The 25,055-nt window shown below is 39.4% G+C and overlaps 1 protein-coding gene across 2 annotated transcripts in view; it reads left to right on the forward strand.

The window, feature by feature from the left end:
* BMPER (BMP binding endothelial regulator) overlaps positions 1–25,055 on the forward strand; it is a 148,925-nt gene that overhangs the window by 77,922 nt on the left and 45,948 nt on the right. For both annotated transcript variants that reach the window (XM_058810808.1, XM_058810803.1), the window contains exons 8-12: positions 1,001–1,110; positions 1,786–1,926; positions 4,173–4,277; positions 9,470–9,515; positions 17,703–18,032. In XM_058810808.1, the coding sequence (XP_058666791.1) occupies positions 1,001–1,110; positions 1,786–1,926; positions 4,173–4,277; positions 9,470–9,515; positions 17,703–18,032 (732 nt within the window). The remainder of the gene's footprint in view (positions 1–1,000; positions 1,111–1,785; positions 1,927–4,172; positions 4,278–9,469; positions 9,516–17,702; positions 18,033–25,055) is intronic.

Here is a 25,055-nt window from a genome sequence, read left to right on the forward strand (position 1 = left end):
GTATGTACTTAGAGTGGGCATTCCCTACTTTGGATTTGATGCCTATTAAACATTAGACCTCAGAAATTATAAGGTAGGAGATTGACAACCACTCATAAAAGAGCTTATTAGTTGGCTGCCTCCAAAAGTAAGCAGGGCAATTCAAAATTAGAAAGATAAGTGTAGTGTTTTTGTGAAGAGCTCATGTGTATGTACTATAATGCTCTATTTTAAAAAATAACTTACTGGGAAAGAAGCTGAGGAATAACAGAAGCTTACAGGAATGCAAACTGTTGTAACTTGGATGTGAAAGTGCTGCAGGATTGCACGACTTCAGGGATGATTTGATTTTGGTGTTGCCTTCCCTGTTTAGTGCCCCAAGCCCTTGCGTCCCTCCCATGGAACCCAAATAGTTTGCAGATTATGGAAACTGAATATCTTTGTTGCCTTCATTCTGTTTATAAATGATACAAATTCCTGTATTTCTTGCAGCCTTATGTGAACACATGGTACAAAATACTATCTTAATGAGATGGCACAACAACTATGATTTTTTTTTTGATCAGTGTCACTGAGTTGATCTAGCTTGGTTGCTGTGAACCCCTGAGATAGATATGCTAAAAGAAGTTAAGACTGCTCTATTTGAAAAGTTATTGCTTTAAGTCAAAGATTGTTTAAACTAGTTTAAGTGTACCTACCTTAAGAGTTTGCAGTGCTTACTTTTTATTCCTTTAGTTGCACTGTGCACTTTATGATGAGAAGGAGAAGAAAGATTTTTCCTTCATAAACATGCTATAAATAATTTATATTCCATCCCACAGAATTTGTGGGAGATGAATGTGTACTAAAAGAATAGTGAACTGTTAAAAGTACATATTTTTTCACACTGAAGTGGAAACACATAGCAAATGACACACTGCGCATAAATTTGGTCTGGTGACAATAAGCCCTACTATTTTTGTTGACAGTGTGGCATATTTTCAACCACATTTTGTTTCTGTTACTGTTTATTTATATTCAGGACAGAGGAAAGTGTTTGACCTCCCATTTGGAAGCTGCCTCTTTCACAGCAACGTGTATGATAATGGTTCCTCATTTATGTATGACAACTGCACAGTGTGTACATGCAAGGTAAGTCCGTAGTGCTTGGATACTGTATGCTGATGTTTGTCTGGCTTAGCAGTAATTTGTAGGACTGTGGAATTGTAAGCCTGATGCTGTTCTTTGGCATCTTGTGTGGTCTCAAAGAATCTGATCTGAAGAGTGCTTGCAGTTGTGCTAGGAAAGTTTAAAATGTTACTGGCTCCCTCAACTGGGACATGCCGCCTCACCCTGTGTGATGCAAAATAAAGTTGCTCAGATTATGTCGTCCTCTTTTTAAGACTGCATTAGAATGGAAGAGGAGTTTCTAAATGATGAATTACCGTGTTTCTGATCAAGGTCGGTGTTTTTTATTTAGTTCCCTAACATGACTGCAACAACTTACACTTTTTTACCAAGGCAAAAAAATGAAAGTGCTGCCAAATCAGTGAGATTTTGCAGGCCAACAGAATTAGAAGCTGGGCTTTAGCTTCACAGACCATGAAAGATTCCCTTTAAAGAATATTTATGATATAAATAAATAAATAAATAAATAAATAAATATATAATATCTATAAATAATATTTATTTTCTCTGAGCTGGCCTATTCCAAGCAACTGGCCTTGGATGGATGCAATGACTAAGCAAGCAGAAATATACAAGGACAAACAGGAGCACAAACATCTTGGTGACAATTTTATGATTTCCTTTCACCCTTGTACCTAGGATTCAACAGTGATATGTAAGAAGAGGTGCTTACTTCCTGGTGAATGCAATAAAAACAAAGACCACTGCTGCAAGGAATGTGTCTCATACATCTCTCCTGAGGAGGTGAAGGTGTGCAAGTTTGGTAATAAGATCTTCCAGGTAAGGTTTCAGAGTGGCTCAGGGGTAGGTGCCATTTTAACAGCCACAATAGCATGAGTTTGCTGTAAATTGTGGTTTGTTTTTAGCAGAATCCTCACCATCCTCATTGATGATAGAACAACTCAGAGGCAAAGCTTTGCAAAATTTGCCATCTGTTTTTTTTTTTCTGAGTTTGCATAAATTCTGCTGATAGTCAACATATAAAAATTAGCTCCTCCTTGAATGCTACATGTGGTCTCCCCATCTGTATGTAGATGTTCAAACTGCTATTTCATGACAATTGATGCATTTTTAGTAAGAGATACTAGTGCTCTGCTTTCCCAAACAAACACTGATACTCATGGAGAAGATATTCTCAGTGGTATGTAGGCTTTATCGGCTGAGCCAAAGATTCTTTTCCATAACTGAGCCAACAGGAGCTTTGTGAAGTTCATTTTGGCTGAAAGTTACTTGATTTACTACATTGCACGTCTCTGCTAAGGACAGCACCCCTGACATCTAATACTGGGGTAGCCATGTAATAACTGTTACCTACTGCACTCTCACCCAATGTATTCAAATCACAAGGGATTCCCTGCAGAACACTTCTGCTGTTCTTGAGACCCCGTTTGTTTTTCCAAGTGGTGCAGCTTTTTTTCACACTGTCAGAAAAAGATTCTGTCACCTCATGGGCCATCTGTGAATTAAGAGACCCTTGAATCAGATCAAATGTTAAGTCCTGTGTGAATACTTGGTTTGCTCAGCCAGAATTGCTTCCCATTTATTCCATCTTTTGTGTACATAGCAGAAGTGTTTATTCTGGAAATTACATGTGAACCTACTGTACTCTGAGACTATGCTCCATCTGATTGGCACTTTCACACTGGCGCCATTGTGCTTCACGAACAAATGCCTACTTCTTAGGCACCCAACTAAAATATTCTGCTTCTTGTGAAGATTTTATTATATTACTAATATTATATGGAGTGTGAAAAAATAACGAGACAGTACGTCCATTTCTGTTCTTGTGTGCAAAAAAGTAAATTTAGTGTTGCTCTGTTGAAGTCAATGGTCTAACACAGGTAGAATGGGTACAGCAAATGTATTTTTGCACTCCTGTGCAAAACCAGCTGTAAGACAAAAATTCAGGGCAGCTGCATGCAGTCAGCTGTGATGTATTCTGGTACCTTGGCAGATGCCTGGTGAGTGGTCAGTAGAGACTGAAGAACATCAAAACCACCAGGCAATAGAAACATGCCCTAGAAACAAAAAATAGGAGAGAGACAGCCTTTGATGAAGCAAGCTGAGCTGAATAAGTTGGCCTCCTTGGCATTTCAGATATAGTCTGTTTCTGGTCAGAACATCATGTTGAGGTGGGCACATAATTATTCACAGCTGTCTTGTTGAACTGCCTGTTCCTGTCAGGTCTATCCTCACCCTTCCTTCCCAGCAGCCCTGTAAACAGAAAACATGCACAGTTTGGCTCTAAGCAGACTAGCATTGGACTGTAAGTGGGTGAGACAGAATGTTTTAGGAACCACACTTGGCAGAGGCAACACCATGTAAAAAGGAGCCAGGGCAGTTCCACAAGCAATTCATCCCAAGTGGGGACAAGACCACAAGGCATATTATGCTCTGCACTTCATATTTTCAGAGCAATACATAGGCTGTCTTACCTGCTCTGCTTTTGAGAGATTCAGTACTGTATCTTTACTAAATATTTTCAGATGTTTAGCAGATCAAATATCTGTGAAAGTGCTGTAGTAATCTAAATTAGAATTATTTGACCATTCCTGCCCTATGTTGAAATGATGCTACTATATATGGGAATAAATTTACTGTCTACTGACATCTTATCAAATATTTTCATGTGCAACAACTTAAAGACGTCACTCAACCCAGTGAATCAGGTTTTTCTAATTATGTGAACTTAAATGAAAATTTGTGGTAGGTGTGATCACAACTCAGACTCTTATTGGAGAGAAAACAATGCAAATAATGAGGGCACTGTTGAAAAATGCAAATGTGATTTGGTTAGCTTTGGAAAAATGAATTTCTTACCAAAAAGGCCAAAGGGAAGAAAACCTGGCTGAATTTGATCTCTGTCTTGAATCCAACTGGCCATGGACAGACACCTCAAAATAATTTAGACTAAACAATGACACAATGCCAACAGGGAAATTCATCCTTTCTTGTGCAATGATACATTGCTGAAATAGCTTCTTGTTGCCACCCCAGATGATACTATATCATGTTCCCTCTTGCAGGATGGGGAGATGTGGTCCTCTGTGAACTGCACCATCTGTGCTTGTGTGAAAGGCAAGACAGAGTGTCGCAAGAAACAGTGCATTCCAGTCAGCAGCTGTCCTCATGTGAGTTTTTTAAAAGAACTGTGCTTTCTTGTCTTTTTTGCTCAACATTATCTTTTCCAGTGTTTCTTGGAAGTGTGTGCATGACAGTGGGGAGTGCTGTTTGGAAAGAAGGGATCATCTGGAATGTTAATTTAGGTTGGCATTCCACAAATATGCTAATGTTATCCTGAATATGGTCTTTCTGCCTCTGTCCTTACTCTGAAGACTCTGTGCTCCTCCTCTCCTTCTCCTTTAACCTTCTTTGTCCCAAATATCTGTTATTTTTGACTTTTATTTAATAATTTTATAGAGTGGTGAGGTGACTGTGTTAATATTTCAGTAGTGTGTATATTGTTAAGGCAAGCCACAGGATGTTGTAGTATTTGCATTTGTCAGTGCATCTGAGGCTTAATACTTGGTTGAAAATGTAAATTAGACAAATTGAAGAAAATTAGTTCAACCAAACCACACTGCTTTCACTAAGGTTGTGGCCTGAGTATTTTTTTTTTTTTTGAAAGTCTGAAGTGAACCTAAAGAATACTGTAATTGTTACTTAAGGGCATCAAAAATTAGCTTTACTTGAAACCCTGGGCTAAAATCAGCCTTTGTTTCTTGGATTTCTGACACCAGCAAATGATTTTGGTCTTATGGCTCAAGCTTTCACAAGATGGAGCTCTACATAGCACCTCATGTAGGGGAGGATCTTTGGGCAAAACTGTAGATGAGAGAGCCAAGTTGTTAGCATTACACCTTCTCAGTGTTTCCTTTTCAATCCTGGAAGCCAGTGGGGAAAGTGTGAATCACAGACACCTAAATATAAAATTTTTAAATTAAAAACTCTTAGTTTGTACAATTTTATATGTGTAAACCTTTGACAGACGTGGTGGTAAAATAAAGAGCCTGCACTTTAGCACCTCCCATTCTGGTGGGACAGTGGGCTTCAAGATCCTCAGAAGAGGGAATGTCCTTTTTCTGTCACTCTGGCACTCGCTCCATAGGGCAGTTCTCCTCTTAATGGGCCTCACACAAGATGCTGCATACACATCAGGAAGTGTGAACAAATGGAGCTGTTCTTCTGGGAATGTTATATGGCACATGGCAGTCAAGTTTGCTGCCTTCATGCCATTCACAGTATAAGCAGGAAGTGAGAGCTTGGCCTCTTCAGGTCTCACACCACTGCATTGCGTTTATATTTTCCTTGTGCTGATGCATTTTAAATGTTTAAGATGCTTCTGAAATCAGGTAGCTAATATGACTTAACAGAGATCTTCAGTTAAGTGCATTGCTTCATCTGTATCCATATGTAAATTTGAGCATTGAGATGATCAGTTGAAGTGGCTTCTAAACTGAAAATGGTGGTTGGTAAAAATTCACCACTGACAGCGCTGCAGCATGGAAGCAAGACTGACAAACTCATTCAATGCTGCAATAGAATCTGCTCCAAGGCTAATGTGAAGCCCTAAACTGCCCCAAACTCTGAGGTGAGTCTGCAAACCAAGGTCTGGTTCCTTAGGGCTGGAAAGAGCAGCTTTGTTACCCTGCAGCACCATTCCCCCCAGTATATTACCAGTCAGCCACATCCCTGCCTTAAAATGCAAGCTGCAAGCAAACCAACCCTCCTCCACAGGTACACATTGCATTTCTTCTTTTCCAAGCTGAACTGGAAGGAGAAGTAGGAGAAAGAATGTAAACTGTAGAGTAAGATTTATTTTCCTATTCCAAGTGGGTACTTAGTAGTTTTAAAGCAAATAATGTATGCTAATTGATTTAAATCTTTTACTTTTCATCTCTGCTCCACTATGTCTGATGAGACTTTCTGTCATAAATCTATAAATATCACTTAAACACACCACATTGTTCAATATAAGGATATATTTATAGTTCTGATACTTATAGTCTGAATATCATGCATAGAGTTGTGCTGCTGTCTCTGCAAACTGTAGATGTGTCCACTCCTTTTCTCTCTTCACAATATTTTTGACAGTAATCAGTCTCTACTGACTGTTGAAGACTGCTGTGGACTAAAATGTGGTTTAGTGTCCCTTAGGTATCAGGCAACATGAAATTATCTCATTAAACGTGTATTATTATACAGACAACCGAGTGTGAAAGGATTGAAGATTCAAAAAGAATTTAGAATATTATTCATTGACTTAAATGCTTTACCATGCATGATATTGTGGGTGGGTTTTTTTGGTTGTAGAATTTTATTTTATTTTATTTATAATAATAAACTTTGACCAATTATTTCTTGAATGTGTGAGTTTCAAAGTGGTAATTCTGCAGAAATTTCTGATACTGCACAGCCATTTGTATTATTCAATCTATTGGTTGCAGGCTGACATATTTTTAAGACTGTTTCTGCCATTTCTTTAGTTTTCTTGATAGTGCTGGACAAAAATTTCTGATTCTTTTGTTATTTTCTTTTTGAAGCATTTAATCCCATATCAGCCATTGCAGGAAATGTCTTAGATTCTTTTCATCTGCTGTGGAGGCAATATATTTTTCAAATTTAGTCCCTCCTCTCAGATTTATAGCAAGATTGGTCCTCCTTGGCATTCTATTGAGCCTTGTGGCTTGTGGTTTCTTTTTGTTGCTTTCTGACCACTGACTCCACACAGATATTTCCTCTCTCAAGTTACCTGGAGTGCCAGCCTGCAAGGTGTGATGCATACTGCCCCCGTTCAGCAAAGCTATTAAGCATGTGTCCATTTCTGCTGAAGTTAGTAGGCCCTCCATGTGTGCTGAAACTTAAACACATGCTTAAATACTTTATAGAGAGGGAACAATCTCAACATTTGGCAAGACTGAGTTTCAGAGATCCTTTAGACTTCTCCTTACTGAATTCACTATTTACTTGCCCTAGCTCAGCTCTTGCCTGTTCCTTGTCTTGTGCCATCTCCTTTCTATTACCCATCCTTATAATTTGTCACCTTGCCCGCTCTCCTTATGTCTTTGCATTCCTCACTAACATCTTAAGTCTGTGGTAATGATCGGTGGTCATGAACATGTCTCTTTTTGTACTGCTAGAGGAGAGCTTGCTGAATTTTACAGCATATAACCTTTTCTGAGCTCCAAGGCTGTGCAAAAGTTAATGGAATTAAATTCACAGCAGGTGAAGACATTTGCAGGGTTTGAGTCTGAGGGTAAATTTTGAACCCGTGAACTTCAAGTGAGCTGAAAATTTATTCAGAACACGTTCTTCCATCTCTAGAACAGACTGCATATAATGTTATACACATCTGTTATTGTTGCAAACAAAAAGTTGCTGTTTTTACTCTAGTGCCAAATGAGGCACAAAAAAACAACAGCTGTTGCTATTGCACAACCAAACAACCCCTTTCCCCCAGCAATTAGTCTTGCCTTAAAAAAAATAGAAAATGAAAACCTCAGACACAAAATTGAAAACCCCATAAAAAGGAAGAAAAATCCCTGAAAATAAATAGACTCAAATGTGGTCTGCTTATAAATATTCATAGGGAAAAATGGGATCACATCACTTAGCCCACTCCTAAGGGAACCCTCAATGCTAACGAACTCTTGCAGCACATGTTAGCAATAATGGGTTTCCTTATTCTACAAGACAAAAACAGGATCTCGGGCCAACATGGTGGCTCAAGTAACCAGCCTCAGCAGGCTGCCTTGGAGATTTCAATTTCACTTGAATTCTTGCCACTTCCAGCTCGGCTGATGATTTCAGCTCTTTTATTGAAACAGAGAGGTAAGGCTGTGTAGTGCAGTGTGTGGCATTCAGCTGCATGTCTCCATTCCTACAAATATGTGCTGCTATTTCCATGTGGTTTTTCTGTGTGGTTTTAAGGGTTCCACCTTTAAGGGGTTCTGTTCTAGCAGCTGCTTGGTAGGCCTCCCTGCTGCAGCCTGGTCCTCAGCTATTCTCTTTGCCCAGGGACCCGGGAGTCACACAAACATTTAAGCGCTGCTCACTCTGCCAGTGCAACTCTGATCCTGCCTTTTTCTGAAGTCCAGGTGTGTCTCAGGTCTGTTCACATGAAGTTACATATTCATAGACAAGCTTGCCCTGTGGATGATGTGCCCAAGTGCATTCATGACCAAGGATTCATTCATGCCATGTGTATATCAAGCAAAAACAGGATTGAACATGCTCCACTCCAGTTTGCTAGAAGATACTTTGAGTTCATGCTTCCCCGTGCACTTTGTCAAAGCTTGGCAGCACTGTAGGCAGAAAACAAGGCAGACAGCAGTAGGGCTGCCTGTGCCCACTTCCCCACTCTGCATAGACCTGTCACCAATTTTTTGTCTGTTTTCACAAGTTTTCTATACTGCTCAGTGCACAGCACAACACAGCTCCATTTGCTTGCTCTTGCTGCCCTCACCTTGCTCACCTATTTGGTGGGAATAGGAGCAGTGGTCACACAGAGGGGAGTTCCTCTGTGTTCAGCTGCTGTTGGGGCAAAGGGTCAGGGCAAAGGGGAACAGTACAGCTCCATATACCTCTTCAGTCCCTCTGTGGGAATATGGGTGAGCTCCAATATCACTGTACATTCTGTTATAACCAACACCAGCTTTTGCTTGGAAAAACCCATTGTTCAGTCTGAATTTTTTCAGGCTTCTCTGATAGCTTGCTGATTGACTATAGGTAATTTAAGTAAAATCAGATAAAACATCTTTTAAACTGATGAAGACTGACAAGGAACACGAATGTACATACACAAAGGCATGCCTCCTGCCTAGTCAGCCTTGTATAAGGTACAACAAGAAATAGAATTGACCAAGTTCCTTCCTTCCTTCCTTCCTTCCTTCCTTCCTTCCTTCCTTCCTTCCTTCCTTCCTTCCTTCCTTCCTTCCTTCCTTCCTGCCTGCCTGCCTGCCTGCCACAAAGCAGGGAATACATAGGAAAGGTATATATTTTGGGAAGGTGAGAGAAAAGGTAGTGATCTTGTTAACCCAGTAACTGCTTTAGCTATCTGTGGAAGTCCAAAATTCTCTCACACTCTCTAAAGAGAAAAATGGTAACAGAGAACCCTTTTAGTATTTCATTTCTTATAAGACTGCCAGGAAGCTTGTTGAATAGCTCTGTCTGTTTTTAGCACCTGATATTTGAAGTTGTAACCAGGGCACTGAGTTCAAACACAACTTGAATTATTTTCAAAGGCTTATCCAGTCTTACAAGATGACACAGTCATTGCTCCAAGAACTCTCTCATTAAAACAGCCTGTCTTTCTCCCAATTAGGGTAAAATCCTGAACAGAAAAGGATGCTGTCCGATTTGCACTGAAAGTAAGTCCTTTCTTTGCATTCTTTAAATTCTTTTTTATTCTTTATGAGAAACTAAATATATAGAAGTATGCTTGCTTTTCTGCCTTCTTATTAGAGGCAGCTAAAGGGCAAATGATTATTTTTAGCAATGGATTTTGCCTTCTATAAATCTGTAATTTTAAAATAAAATGTCTGGGTATTTTGTTTTCATTTTCTTTTTCAAAATGATGTTTTTTTTTCAAATCTGAGGTGCTGCATTTTGAAAGATATAGTTGGTCTGTGACATTTGTATGCAATAAAACAAGAAAATGAATAGACTTATAAATTTAAGGACTTGGGTATATTTTACACCTGTAACTAACAGTCCAGCTATGTGCATATATAATCACACCTTTGCAGATTATTTGTGAGAGTTAAAAAACGGTGTGCAGAAATCTGAGACACGGTCTGGGAGAGCAGTGGAAAGTAGAATAGAAAACTATTCTTCTTTGTTTATGATGCTTAGTTAAAACTCTTATATTCTTATCCCTTTACTCCTCTCTGCAGGAATGATCATTAAATTGCAATATCACCCTCCCAGTCAGCAAAGGACTTACACAAATACTTATCTTTAAGTTTGTTCTATTTAACTCAACAGGGAGAGCTGAAGTTAACAAGATACCATTACATATTTCCTTCAGTACATACTTAAGTATTTTACCAAGTAGGGACAGACTGCTAAAATGGGGTTTTATGACCTATGAGAAGGCTTTTGAAAGGAGAAAGTGTTCCTCTTCTTTTGTCTAAAATCAAATGTTTTTGCTGTTCAACTCAGTTCTGGATTCTCTTGAATTGCACAAATCCCATATCCTAAATATCTGTTTTTTCACTCTGTGGCTCAATTATTTTGAAACGTGTATCTTGGGATAAAATACATCAAGCTTGCAAGTCTTTATTATCAAAATAAGAGCAAATACAAGGGACAACACACTCAGAAACACTTGAAATAATACTGAGCAGAGGAAGAAGTGAAAGAGGATTCAACTGACTAGCAGTTGATTTCATGTTAGCTCAGTTGCACAGCAGAAGAAATTTGCATAGACATTTGCTTAGATATGAGATACCATAGTGCCATGATGTATCAATCTCTACCTTGCCTCTTTTTTTTGTTTTTTTTTGTTTCAGTCTCATTTAATTTAACCTTTCTTGTGTGTTCTTCCTGTGTTCTTCTGTAACTTGAGAGGGGAGGAAAAGAGTGAGGCCAGCCATTCCATCAAAGGACTGGAGACCCTCTGGTGTAAGAGGTTCAAAGGAAGACAGTACAGTGACTCCTTCAGAAATACTGTCAGAGAGTGATGACTTGTGATAATTGTTTCATGGGAGAAGGAGGCAAAAAATTGCAGTTCTTCAAAGTTAAAGTAACTTATCTAGGACCCAGGTTACCTAAAATCTCAAAACTTACTGGTGATATAAGAAGCAAATTCTCATGACTACAAACATGTAAAATTAAGGGCAGATCATTATTGCTTGTCCTCAGGCCATGCAGATCTGTAAAGAGCCTGGGTTCATCTTCCCAGTGACCTCTTTCTATGTCCTGGCAGCCTGCTATTAGGTCTCCCCGCAGGATAAACAACCTTGTTCCCTTATGGTAAGGGATCAAGGGTGTTAAGGGTCCCATCTGCATTGCACTGACTGTGCTGGAGCCTAAGAGGCTCGTCCTGTCTCACTGTCCCATGCTCCACCATTGCACATGAAACAGAGGGGTCTTTTCTTTACAGTTATCTCACTATGGACCCTTTCAGTACTTGGAGAAGAGCCGATTCCAAACTTTCATGATTAACAGGGCATTCTCTTACAGAGAATGTGAGCAAGGAGCTTAAATACCTAGTGTCATACAGCAGTGGTGGCTACCACTAGCTGTTTTAACATTGACATTTTAACATTCGCCATTTGCAAAGAATTAATTCCACCTTTGCAGCAGAAGTGCTCTAAGTCTCATCACGACTATCATCTGACAGTAATTGGAAACTTTGCTATTCAGCCAGTTTCTGATAAGATGTACACACAGCCCCGTCCCTCACCCACTTTCTCATGTTGATCCTGATCCTGTCTCCAAATACTAACACACCAAACATTTCTGGTGCTCCAGCCGATATTAATTTTCCAATGTAAAAACAACATAGGGAGGTACAAGAACATACTGTACATGGGGGAGCTTTGAGTACAGTTTAAATGCAGCCAATTTCTATGAAGTGGGTCAAAACCAGTCATGTTGTGAAAGGATACACTTTAAACTGAAAAAAAAAAAATAATCAAAGGATTATTTTCAAAGCAGTTTGTTGCAAAGAGAAAAAGTACCTCGTCTCCTAAAGGGCTGGAGAGTCTCTTTTGTCTACTGTTCCTGAAGTTAGCTATAGTTAGTTTTGGCATGTTGCTTTTTAAGCTCCATGGCTGGCGTACAGTTATCACTAATTAAACACAGTGGTCATACCAGTGGAAAATTCAACAGTTTAGTTTATGCTGCTGTAAAAAATGTAATGAAATGTACTCTTTTGGGCTTGATTTAGAAAAATCACCACTGACGTCAATTCCATAAATTAGTAATCCTATGTTAGACCAAGGTCATTTTCATATTAAAAATAAGAAAAAACTAAACCTGGGCTCAAATAACATTTACAGACTGCTCTCAACTTCAGACATAGATAGGAACTTGCAGTGGAAGTAAAATCTTTGTTCTTGACAAAGAAGAATTCATAGGCCTTGCTGAAATTACAGTACACAGGATGAAAGCTTGTTACTAAAATCATGTAGATATACTTTAATCATTATTAATAGTCCTAGCACAGTCTTATGCCAGTCATTGTGAGATTTTGTGGATGAAGTTTTTTCAAAGTGAACTGCAGTCATCTAGGTTTACATGTGCAGTACACATGATTAATATTGCAGTAAAGGCTGCTTTTGGGACAGAAAATTTCGTTCATCACAAATCATTCCACAGCTTGTTTAATTGACAGAATGATCAACAGAGCTAAACCAAATTCAAGGGCATTTGGACCCACCTTAGGAGTAAGAGGTTGGTACTTCCACTTAGTCCAACATCCTTTTTATGTGTTTTTATAGAATTACTGAAAAAAGTGCTGACTTTCAAAGAGCAGAAAAGAAAAAGAAACAAAGTGAGGTTATGCATTGTGGGCACCTGTAAGAGCAGGAAGTGGGTCTAAAGCACCACATAGGTCCTGTTTTTTCTGTTATTTCCTTTCCATGAAGAAATACAGCAACAAAAAGACTGCAATTATTTATTCATACTGGAATACTGTTTGTGATTTACCTCCAATTTCAGCTATGATGGTCTACTGTATAAATATGTATTTGGACAAATTGGCATAGCTATTTTATTTATGAAATAGACCATAAAGACTCCTGTGGAGTTTTTGACACCACACCTTGTAATGTGTATTATATCAAGCTGCACTTTGCAGCAGTTATGAGGAAAGTCCTCTATGGCTTTGCATTTTTTACAGAAAACCTAATGAAATTCTATTATGCGTGTTCTGTAGCTAGTTTTTAGAGGTTAATAATGTGCTCTGTTTGATTTAGGGCTTAATTCAGCATACAGGCTAATTACATTCAAAGTTTCATTTTATTTTTAAAAAGCTGAGATATTTTTGAATTATAGATCTGCAACCAGAACACCCTTCACTGGTAAACTTGTGTTTTTTATTCCCTCTCCTTACTTAGAACATATCCAGACCGATTTTAGTTGTAATTTAAAGTATATTTTTCTTGGCCACTCTTAACTACCTACAAGCCCAGCAGAGTGTGACCAGACATCTGGACATCTTGGACTTCAATTGACTGCTCTGATCTCCTGAAAAAACAAAACAAGCTATTCCATGATGAGCAGAGCTAACAGAGCCTGGTTTCCTATGGATTTGTGTCCCATTTCCTTTATATCCCAACAAATAATAAACCCAGCTAGAGACAATATATCCTGTGGCTGGTCTGGAGCTACAAGTGTGCTAATTGCCCAGCCAATATGCTTGTGCTCTCAGCTGGTCAGGATGTGTGTGCTGACTGTCTGTCTGGCCTCCACCACGCAGTATATATATTTTGCCTTTCTTAAAAGGCTAAATACTGTCTGGGGGAATGGAGGCACTGGGTGGAAGTCAGAAAGGTTCTTTTTGGCAACCACTTAGTTTAATAAGTGGTTCTTACCTGTACTCAGCATACTACTTACTAGAAATGAGTGGTCTTTCAGACTTTTATCCCTCCACATTGGCCAAATAGGTTGTGATTTTTTTTTCTTTATGAGAGTATGTTGAAACTTAGGAAATGCTAATGTGTTCTTTTCCACGCTGTTGCTTTTTCAGCTTCCTTTTTTGTACAGTTACATGTGTTTTCAAAAACACTGCCTTTTTTAATGAAAGTCACTATTTCATTTGAATTGAGAGCATGATTTGAAAATTCAAGGAAAACATGCCAACAGTTCTATAGTATTCACTTTTAGCACCTAAATACTATTATTAGTTGGCAAGTGAGCTGTAGAGCCTTAGGTGGGAGCTGAGCAAACTGCATTAATCACACACGTAGTTTAATATTTTAGTCAAACGTGAAAGTGTGAAGTCCGTATTTAGTTGCTTGAAAAACAAATGTAAAAACTGCCAAGCTCCCAAAAGTTTCTATGAAGGTCTGAATATTGATTTGGGAGCAACATGCAGGATTTCCAAAAGAGATTTAGTGGTGTTTGCATCCAGCTCTCAATAATGTTTAATCAGAGTTGAGTGCATGAGGTGTTTTGAAAATCACAGCCTCCTAAACATAGCTCTGGGGCCCTCTTTTGAAAAATCAGTGTTTTTCAAGGATAGAGAGGGAATGGGTAAATTTGCATTCATGTGCATATCTAGGTGAGCAAAAGAAGACACCAAAGATCATGAATACCACATTCAAAAGGAGAAAGAGGCAATGATTCTTCAGTTCCTTTGCCCAAGGATGTTGTAGATGCTAAAAACAATTTTGGACTAGAAAAAATCACAGAAAATATTTCTATCAAAAGTTACTAGATTAATAGAAACCACATCTAGCTCCGAAAGTCCCTAATTTGAAAGTAATTGCAGGTTGAGGGTGTCTCAGGGGGAAATATTGTATAGAATAGCCCTTTTCTAGCTCTGCCTTAGACAGCTGACACACGGAGTGTTGGCAATAAGCTGGGAACAATTTAATTTAGAGAAAAAAGGAAAAGATCTACATCTGTGTCCCTATACCTTGTTACTATAAGCTAGAAAAATTCATACTCCTGGGTTGGGGAACATAACTTTGGTGATGCAGCAGCACCTCTTCATCTGTTATGCCCCAATAGAGAAGAGGATCAGTGCTTCCAATGGATTTTAAAAATTGCCAAGTAAAAAGATTGGTTTGTTTCAAAAGGGAAAAAGAAAAAGGAAAAAGAAAAGAAAAAGAAGCAAACCATAAAATATGATGTGATTGAAACTCTCCCAAAAGGAAATAAATAACAACTCAAAAGCTAAAAATGGCAGGAATTCTTTTCATGTTGACAGTCTTGTTACACCCAATATTTAAGGTTTATTTCTAGGCCAACCAGTTTTTCTTACTGGCAGTGCCTGAGTTATCACACACACTTGCGGGGTGTGGATTTATTTTTAAACCTCACAATTTTAACAAACCTTTCAAGAATGTTTTACACAGTGATATCAGAGAATCAATTATTTGGATTGTTTTTAGGTGGATTTTCCCTCCTCCATTTCCTTGGTTATTAAAGAAAACAGCAAAGTTTGGATCAGACCTTCAGCTATCCAGTCCAAAATACATTTTTAACTGCACGGCATCAAATTGACATATGACGTGACATGATGTAACATAACATAAAACAGCATTACTCTGCATAGCACATTAGAAATTAAAAATAAATATTTCCTTTGGATCCCATTGGTACTATCAATTTTACTTGCACATCTCTAAATTATGTTTGTTCCTCTCATGTCTTGCCTCTTAGTCACTTGCTTAGGTGAAGAACCAGCCTCCTCCTCCCAGTAGGTTGGTAAAAAATGTGTATAACATGTCCACATTCTGGGCCTTTAGAAACACAGAGAAAAATCAGATCTTTCCTCTAGAATCTTCACTGATGTTTGGCTGATGTTTTTTCATAAAAGTTTTCATAAAAGTTGTCATTAAATTTAAGAAAAATTTAAAGCTGGAATAGTTGAAGTACAATCTGAGCTGATAATAAGATGTATCTTAATACTCGTCATGCAGATACTGAGATGTATACATAAGAAAATCATAAACATGTTAGTGTGACTTAGTAACGGGTAAAGTCAGATGGTCTCCATACAAAATCTATAGATTATTTTTCCTATTGGTAAAAATGATGTTATTAATTAAAATCCATATAGTTCCTGCCAATTTATGGAGAACCAATTAATCTTTTAATGAACTTTGGAAAGCAGTTATTGATGTCCTCTTTGGTATCAGTGAGGAAAAGAAAACTCACAGAAGTGCGCATTTTCAAAAGCACTCTTTTGTCTAAATGTCTCGGTTTTCAGGTTCTGCTTAAAGTCTGTCAGACCTGTTTTCTGGAGATGTTGATCCAATATGGATCATTTTAATTTCTGATGGAGTCAGAAATGTCAATATGATGTCCTTAAGAAATTTAAACTTTTGCTCCCTAGTTGCCAGACACTCCAGTAAAGAGGAGTAATAATGATGCCAAGATGAGTTACTGGCATAGCTAAAGAAGCATGTATGTGGTCAATTAGTGGTAAATTACAAATCACCCAGATACCTCTGTGATGGCTCTGCACCATGCAGTGAGGAGAAAGTGAGATTAGGCTTTAGGAAGACATTTGTTGTAGTATGGACAGACCAAAACTGCAGCAGGTTGCCAGAGGTGGCAAGGAGCTGCTGTTACTACTCCTCTTTATGGGCAGGTTAGATAAACATCTGTCAGGAATAATATAGGTGGAGGTGATTCTTCATTGCAGCTGGAGAAAAAAAAGGTAATGTCTCCTAGGGCTCCTTCAGCTCCATTTTCTGTGTCTCCATATAGATTTCCTTGGGTGCTCTTTACAGCTAGAAAAACAGCAGAAAGTTTACAGCTACTCTAGCATAGCACTCTGCCTAGGCTGAAAAAACTCTGTTGGGAAAGGTGTATTGTATAGTTAGAACTGCATTGCACTCCATGGGAGGAACTCCCTTCCCCTTCTCCATAACATTCATGTCTCCTTCTTTTTGGTAGATTTGAATTTGGCTTTTTTAAGTTGGTTTTTCAAGCAAGCCATTGTTAATTAAACAGACATCATCTTTCAAAAGCAGCCTTAGCCCATGGGTATACAGCTGGCAATAGCAGTGTGCGTTTCTCTGCCTTGAGACTCCTTCCAGGAATACCAGCAATGTGGTTAGAACCTATTGTTATACGAGTAGGCTGCAAGGCAAATATATTTGCTGCTATATTTGGTTGTGAGGCAATTCAATCAGTTGCTGGGTAGCTGCAGAATAACTCAGCATCATTGCTAGGAAAATGGAAAGGCTCTGTCTTTGGGCTGTGAGTTCTCTGACCAGCGTATGGCTTCAAACATCCATAAGAGATCTTCATGCATTTGTAATGATGCAAATGATTGGTAGAACCTCCATGCTCTTTGGCAGTCATTACATCATGTTAGTCGTGTACCAACTTGTAGTTGGCAGTGTGATATCAATAACTACTACAAGTCAGTTGTGTATAAACATATACAATATCTTGTAACACTGAAAAAAGATGCTGGTTCTACAAGTATTTTGGGGAAAAAACATATAAACACAACTAGTTTATAAATGTACAATATTTATAAGTACATATATGTAAAATATGAACTGACCCAGCTCCTGCTAAAATGATCTGATGGTTTTTAATTTCAGGGAGTCCCTGAAATTTGAAAAAGTTCACAGGCATTGTAATAACCTAAACTGTACGTTATGTTTAGGGAACAAAGTTACAGGTTAGCCTTCCTGTACTGCCCCAGGGATGAACTGGCCTTGCTTACCAGCCGCTTTGGGAAAGACTTCTAAAACAATGAAGCTTTTGTTTTTCAAAGATATATTTAATCCTGTGGGCACCAGTCAAAATCTACCCTGTAGAGCAGGTAGATTAGGTGAGAGCAGCATCTCTAAGTTCTTATCAACTACTTTTTTCCACCTTTGATTGATATGGCGCTTTTGTTTCTCACTCACCTGCAGAGCCTGGAGTTTGCACTGTATTTGGAGATCCTCACTACAACACTTTTGATGGACGGACATTTAACTTTCAGGGAACATGTCAGTACGTTTTGACGAAAGACTGCTCCTCCTCTGCCTCGCCCTTTCAGGTGCTGGTAAAAAACGATGCCCGTCGGACCCGTTCTTTCTCCTGGACAAAGTCAGTGGACCTTGTGTTGGGCAGAAGCACAATCAGCCTCCAGCAGCACCTCACAGTGAAGTGGAATGGGACCCGAATTTCACTACCTTGCGAGACACCGCAATTTCACATCGATTTGGATGGTTATATGCTGAAAGTGACAACCAAAGCAGGTAAGACAAGTATGTGTGTATCTATGTATGTGTTTGTGTGTGTGTCTTCTTTCTCTCTGAAGAACTGAAGTTCAGCATGAACAGTAGTCAGTAAAAAAACATGATAGCAATAATAAATAGCATTATAACTCTTTAGAGATCAGAGAAACCCACAGCGCTTTCAAAATTCCCACAGCCCACAAGGGGACAGAAATCCCAGCTATGAGTTTGAAGCCTGGACGATATTGCTAAGCAGTGTTTAATTCTGCAGCTGATAATTAGCTGCCCAAACAGACAAATGTGCCATGACTTTGACGTGCCAAGTTCACTTCCAGTAACTTAAAAGTGACTTATGGAGAGTATGGTGGGTTGACCCTGGCTGAACATCAGCCAAACATGCCCACCAAAGCCACTGTATCACTTTCCTCCTCACCTGGACAGGAAGGAGAAAATATAGTGGAAGACTTATGGTTCAAGATAAGGACTGGTAGATATCACTGTGAGAAAAAATAGACTCCATTTGGGGAAGTTAGTTTAATTTATTGCCAATAATATTAGGGTAGGATAATGAGAAATGAAGTAAAATCTTCAAAAAGCCTCCACGCTCCAAATCCCCTTCTTCACAAACTTAACTTTACTCCTGATTCTCTCTACCTCCCCTGCCCTGAGTGGTGTAGGGGTATTGGGAATGGGATTTGCAGTCAGTCCATCACATATATTGTATCTACCAGTTCTTCCTCCTCACACTTATTCGTTGCTCCAGCATGGAGTCCCTTCCACAGGAGACAGTTCTCTGCAAAGTTCTCCAGTGTGCATCCCTCCCATGGGCTGCATTTCTTCACAAACTTCAAAAACGCAGGTCCCTTCCACAGGGTGCAGCCCTCCAGGAACAGACTCCTATGTGGATTCCCCATGAGGTCACAAGTCCTGCTAGCAAATATCCTCTAGGGTGGGCTCCTCTCTTCATGGCTTCCCATGGAGTCACAGTCTCTTGGCATCCCTCTGCTCCAGTGTGAGGTTATCCAGGGGCTGCAGTTCGATGTCTACTCCAGCATGGACCTCCATGGGCTGCAGGAGGGCAGCCTTGTCTCACCATGGTCTGCACCCTGGGCTGCAGGGGAATATCTGCTTCAGTACCTCCTCTCCCTCCTTCTCTGCTGACTGCAGAATTGTTTATCTTATACTCTCCCTACTCTTTCTGACTGCAGTTGCACAGGGCTTTTCTCCCCCTTCTTAAATATGTTATCCCGGAGGTGCTGCCACTGTTGCCAAGGCCGAGCCTATCTTGGAGCCAGCTGGAATTGGTCCATCTCAGAGACAGCTGCAATTGGCTCTGTTGGACATGGGGGAAGTTTCTGGCAGCTTCTCACAGAAGCCACCCCTGTAGCTCTCTCCTTCCAAAATCTTACCATAAAAACTCAATGCATGGTATTGTTTGATACAGATAAGAACAGAGAAAATATCAGTTCTTAAACATAAAATTCATGTTTTTCAGAGTTGCAGCAATGTATCTTGCAGTTGAGGTAATCAATTATATATTCTTAGTTATAGATGGCTGGAATGAGTTTAAGTTGTAAAATTATGGAAATTTTTCACTGTCCAGAAAAATGGAGGCACCGGTTTGAAAAGCAAGGCCTAATTTACTGTTCAGTGCCATTTTATTTGGCTTGCTTTATGCTCAAGTAAGAAGTTGTCTGCAAGGAACAAACACCACAAGCAAGAGGAAATGAGAAACTTTATAGAATTTTTTCACCAGGAGAAAAAAAATTGGAGAAATTTCTGTTTCAGAAGGATTTAAAAAATGTATGCTTTCCCAGTGTAGGGTGAAAAGAGAGAGGGAGGAAGTAATACAAAATAAGCAAAACTGCTGTACTAGAAGTAAAATTTCTACCTTATTTCTAGAAAAAGGGAAGGGAAGTAGCATTCTCTCAGGTCTTTTGAGTCTTAGAAAATACATTAATTGTCAAAATGCTAAAAATTAAGAGGAATTACTTTTATTTTGATGAACTGTTCTGAAACTATAGTTTCTTTGCATAGATAAATACTGAGGGGAGTTTAAAACTTTCTCATTAGCATGTGTTAGGTAGTACTGTAGTCCTGAGAGATTTCTCTTACACAGTGAAGTACTGTTTCCATGAGGATACTGTTTACTGTTAATTCAATTAAATGCCATGTGAAAGCAGTGAAACCAGTCTTTCTTATGGAGTGACATGGTCACAGGCGTGACGCATTGTCATACTCATTATCTAGCATAATTTTTTTTCAGGGGGGACACTAGCACCCGCTGTTGAGCTGAGAATTTAGACACCTGTTCATATTGCCTCTGGAAAAGTGAGTCTGCATAATGTAGATCCCAGCTCTGGGCTCATTCCTCAAAGTGGCAATGCAGATTTTTGTGGCTGTCTGTAAAATGCACACAAGTTGACCCTTATTCACAGCTTCTAATTAGAAGCATCTTGAGGGTTTTTCTTTGCAGCCAGCTGAACACCATGAATTCAGACGATGTGGATTTCATTAGCCAGCCACAGGCCAAGGAAAGGTTTTCAGCCGAAGATGAATGACAGCTAATCCTGCTGCTATTCCATTTGTCTCTGGTGCAAGCCTAACAAATGACTGCACACATCTTTGTCCATGTGTTGGCAGAGGAAGTGCAAACATGGCATATGACAACATACCAAACAGTGTGTAATCACTGCAAATTATAGCCTAAATAATTCCTCCTCTTAAGGGAGCAGGATCAGGTTTCTCTTGCTGAATACAGCATGATGGGCCAAGTCCTACTTTCTTCAGCACATAAGGCCTGAGAAGTAGCAGAATGACCTGGCTCCATTTTGCTGGGAGAGCTGCAGAGAGACTGTAGAGAGGAAGAACGTGTTGAGTAGAACTGGTTTAAAGGCAAACATTTTGTTCCAGAGGAGGTTCTGAGTATCTGGGGAAAAGAATTGGAGAAATTTCTGTTTCAGAAGGAAATATGGATTTTTAAAAATATGTGCTTTCCCAGTGTAGGGTGAAAAAAAAGAGAGAGGAAGTAACAAAAAATAAACAAAACTGCTGCACCAGAAGTAAAATTCAAAGTAAAATTGGGCTGGGAAATGCAGGGTCTGTTCCTTACAGCTCAGCCAGCATTCCCACAGATTTTGGTTTTCCTTTTGCAGAGCTGGGAATTGAGCCTTAGATAAAACAGACAAGCCCAAAGATTCAGGAAGTCTTGTGGTCCCTGGCTACAGGGCAGTGTGCATGGCAGGGCAGTCTTGGAGTTTCATACCCTGATCATTCAGGCTTCCAGGCAGCCCACCAGGCGAGCTGGCAGGAAACCAGCTTGGAGCCTTGCCGGTGCTGTGTTGGAAGTTCATTGAATACAATATGTCTCCCTGAAGCATTTCAGTTCTGATGAATTGGCATTTTCCAGTGAAAACCTGTTTTGTTGCTAAATTCCTCACCAGCTGTAGCCCTGGATGGCACGCAGCAGCAGTCCTTGTACTCTGCACTGGCAGCTATGGGTGTGCTTGGGGTGTTGAGTCCTTATCCAAATTTGCATGCTACAAAGACAAAAATGTCTTTGGTAGGTAACACGGGGCTGGTGTTACTTACCCATTCCTCTACTGCACAAGCATTTTGTTGTTTTTGTTTCTGCACTATCTTCTGCACAAAGCCATTTTGCTGCATTTTTTCTGTACTACTTTGGCATTATATGTCTGGGGAAGAGCTGTTTGCGAGTTCTTGAGGATGCCTTTAAACCTCAAGGATGCCATGAAAAATCATGCAGAACAATTGATGAGAGGTTCTATAATGGGCAACTCAGTGTGATATGCATAAATCCAGAAGGATTTTTTTTAATGGAGTAGAGCAGACAATATGCCAAGTTTAAAAACCAAGTAACAAGTTGGTTGAGCATCCTTCAAAGAGAGGGAGTAATTGGAAAAAATGAAAAAGTAACTCAGAGAATATTCCTTTTCTGCGCATCCCCAGATGGGACAGATGTTGCATCCTTTGGCTTCTCATCTCTTGGTTTCTGATTCTTATCCAAGTGAATGGGAAACTCATTCATTTTGGGTGGGGGGAAGAAAGGGGGGGTATAGGCACCAAGAAAATCTTCCAAACAGTTTCTGCCTGCCAACGAGACCATTTCAAACACTCCTCTGTAGCATAATCCCATCTGTCACAGCTCTTACTGGTTTACAGAAACTAACTGGACTTTCTGCTTGTGAACAAACAAAAGGCACACACTGCACAGTGTGATCAGGCTCCAACAAAATTATCATGCATGTAGGGGTAAATACCCTTCCTTGTTACTCCAAAAAGGAATAAGCTCTGTTATGGACAGAGCCTTTAGGCTCTTCATCAAAGCCAGAAATTACACTTCCATCTGAGCAATTACAGCAGAATAAAGTGTAATTAAGCCATACCAGCTAGAGAAAAGTGCATCCATGTGGCTGTTACACAGTGAGTCTCTTGAATGAAATCCAGTAATCAAGGCAGGAATCTCTAGATTTAAAAATGTGCATTTTTATATGTTGAGAAGAGAAGCAACAATTTCATGTTATTTTTCTTCTGCATACCTGCATTTCTTTTGCAGGTCTACAAAACATGTAACAAGTAACTCAGTGAAAGAGGACATAAATGTTCAGGAAAATTTTCAAGTTGATCTTTCACAATTAGTGTATTTTAACTGAAGGTCAGTAAGTTTTGTCTTAAGAAAAAAATAGTCTTAAAAGCAAACTTGAGGCAGAATCCTTAGCCAGTCTTTTCTGACTTTGTTTAAAGTAGGGAGCTTCTGAGGGAGCTTCTCTGGGGGAAAAACTTGAACATAGCCTTAAAGCTTTAGTTATTTTCTGAAAAGAACTGTCTGAGAATTTGGATCTTGATGTTTTAAACTTTGAGAAAGTTTATGTGATTCTCAAGTCTGAAGAAATCTTGGTTTATAAGTTAATGGCAAGTATTTTCTAAATGCCAGCACGGCAGTATTAATCTTGTGTCTGCAAATCAAGCTGTGTTTTGTTTTGTTCAGTGTTGTCAGAAGCAAAGACAGCTGGATTTTGAATTTGTCCAGCAGTGATAATGTATGAAGCAGCTTAAAAGGCAGCTTTCCCCCTTGCCACTGTGCTGGCCTCATTAACAGTTGTAGTCTTGCACAATTTCTCAGTTGGCTGAGTGTAAAGTGCCTTTGGAGGAGGAGACAGTGGCCCCATCCATGCTGGGTTTATGAGGTAATTTGAAACTGATTTCAGGCATAGTTAGCTCAGGATACTTTTGTGCTACCATTGCTAAGCTATGGTGGTAAGAAAACAGTGTAATAGACTGCAGTGACAGGTAATGCAGAATTACCTTCACAGCCTTGATTAGTAAATCATTCCCAAAGCTCTTGGAGACATGGTGTAACCTACACAAGCACTGGGGCAGGATGTTAAGATGGCACCCTTCTATAGCCATAATTTCCTCTTGACCCTCACCCTGTTCCTCTGCAGCACGGGTAGGAATTGTCATAGGAGACAATGGGATGTGTTGCTGAAGGAAGGATTCCAACTTTGAACTGAGTCATTGGTGTGTTAATTACTTGCATGAGGACAGGGCAGGATTTGGATCACACAGTGACAAGCACTGATTTACCAGGGGAAAGGGTGGTGCTAAGCCAGCCCACACAGCAAATGAAGAAAGCTGGAGCGAAGTCCTGGTTCTGCACCACAGAATGATGCTCTTTGGTATTCTTGGCTAAACAGGGGGAACAGGGTAAAATCTGGATTATCCTGTTGAAAAACAGGATCCTGTGTCTGTCCTTAACTAATGGCTGCTCACAGGTATTTTATGACAATAAGTTAATATCAGCAAAATTATTTGTGATCTTCAGATGCAGGGTTCCTGCAGATGTGACATAGGAGGATTCAGGAGACAGTAGAAGTAATTACAAGTAAGGGCATTTTTGGGTAGAAGTTAAGCAGCAATGTTTCTTAGTGTTGTTTTTATCCCAAATGATATCAAAATGTTTTCCCTTATGAGCTGCCTATTTACTCCTCAAAGAATGGAATCAATTTAATTTACAGTCACTCAGGTAAAAACTAGAAATTTAGTCTCCACCTGATCTCTGGCCTCACTAGAGTATCTCAGGGAACAGAAGGACATTCAGAAAGTAGTTTATTTCCTCTGCATTAGACAATCCTGTTGTGATCCAGCACTGCCTATTTTACTCCATCAAAGGGCCTAGACAGCTGACTTAAACAAGACACCTAGCTTTTAGATGGGTACAGACAGATAAAATCGGTGTCACTCACAAAAAGTAACTCTGATTTTGATGTTCCAGAAGTACCAAACCTTCCTGTAAAGCAAATTGTAGGAGAGGGCTTACATCCCAGCCACTAGATGAAGGTTAGATGTTTACCATAATTTCTCAGTTTTGCTAACTTATGCAGACAAAAAGTTGTCGGTAATTAATGCCTTTTGAGTGAACAGTTTGAATCCAATTCAGAATGCTTTCTTACAACAGTTTTGCCATCTGATATATCTTTGTTGTAATCTTTTAAACTCTTTTTACTCCCCCAAAATAAGGTAACTTGTATTGGAACAGTTGTATTCACCCCAATGAGAAGCAGTGTCAGCTTTGTAGGCAAGAGTAGGATGTTTCCCATAAGGTTATAGCTGGAGTCTCATGGATCACAAACATATTTGTATTACCACTACCTGTGCAATGGGTAACAATGGTTGAAATTCTGGGCCCACTGCAAAATCAGCTAGAAATTTACCACAGCAAATTCAATTTGCAGAATTTTGCACGAGCCCTGCCTTGGCTCCATATTTTTTAGGATAACCCCATTTATTAGCAAGAAAGAACAAAAATAAGAAGAGATAGGCGTGCATGTATTGTAATTGACTGTAATTTAAGAAACACTGCACTAGCCAGAGGCACTTACTGGGATATAGAAATCTAACAGCATTATCAGAAGTAAGCCAATGTGTTTGTTCAGGTTCCCATTAACACCGTTTCACAAACATAAGATGCAGTTTGTTATCCTCAATTTCTTCTTCTTCTCTCTCTCTCTTTTTTTTTTTTTT

This window comes from Ammospiza caudacuta, chromosome 1 (assembly GCF_027887145.1).
Source record: "Ammospiza caudacuta isolate bAmmCau1 chromosome 1, bAmmCau1.pri, whole genome shotgun sequence".
NCBI classification, from domain to species: Eukaryota; Metazoa; Chordata; class Aves; order Passeriformes; family Passerellidae; genus Ammospiza; species Ammospiza caudacuta.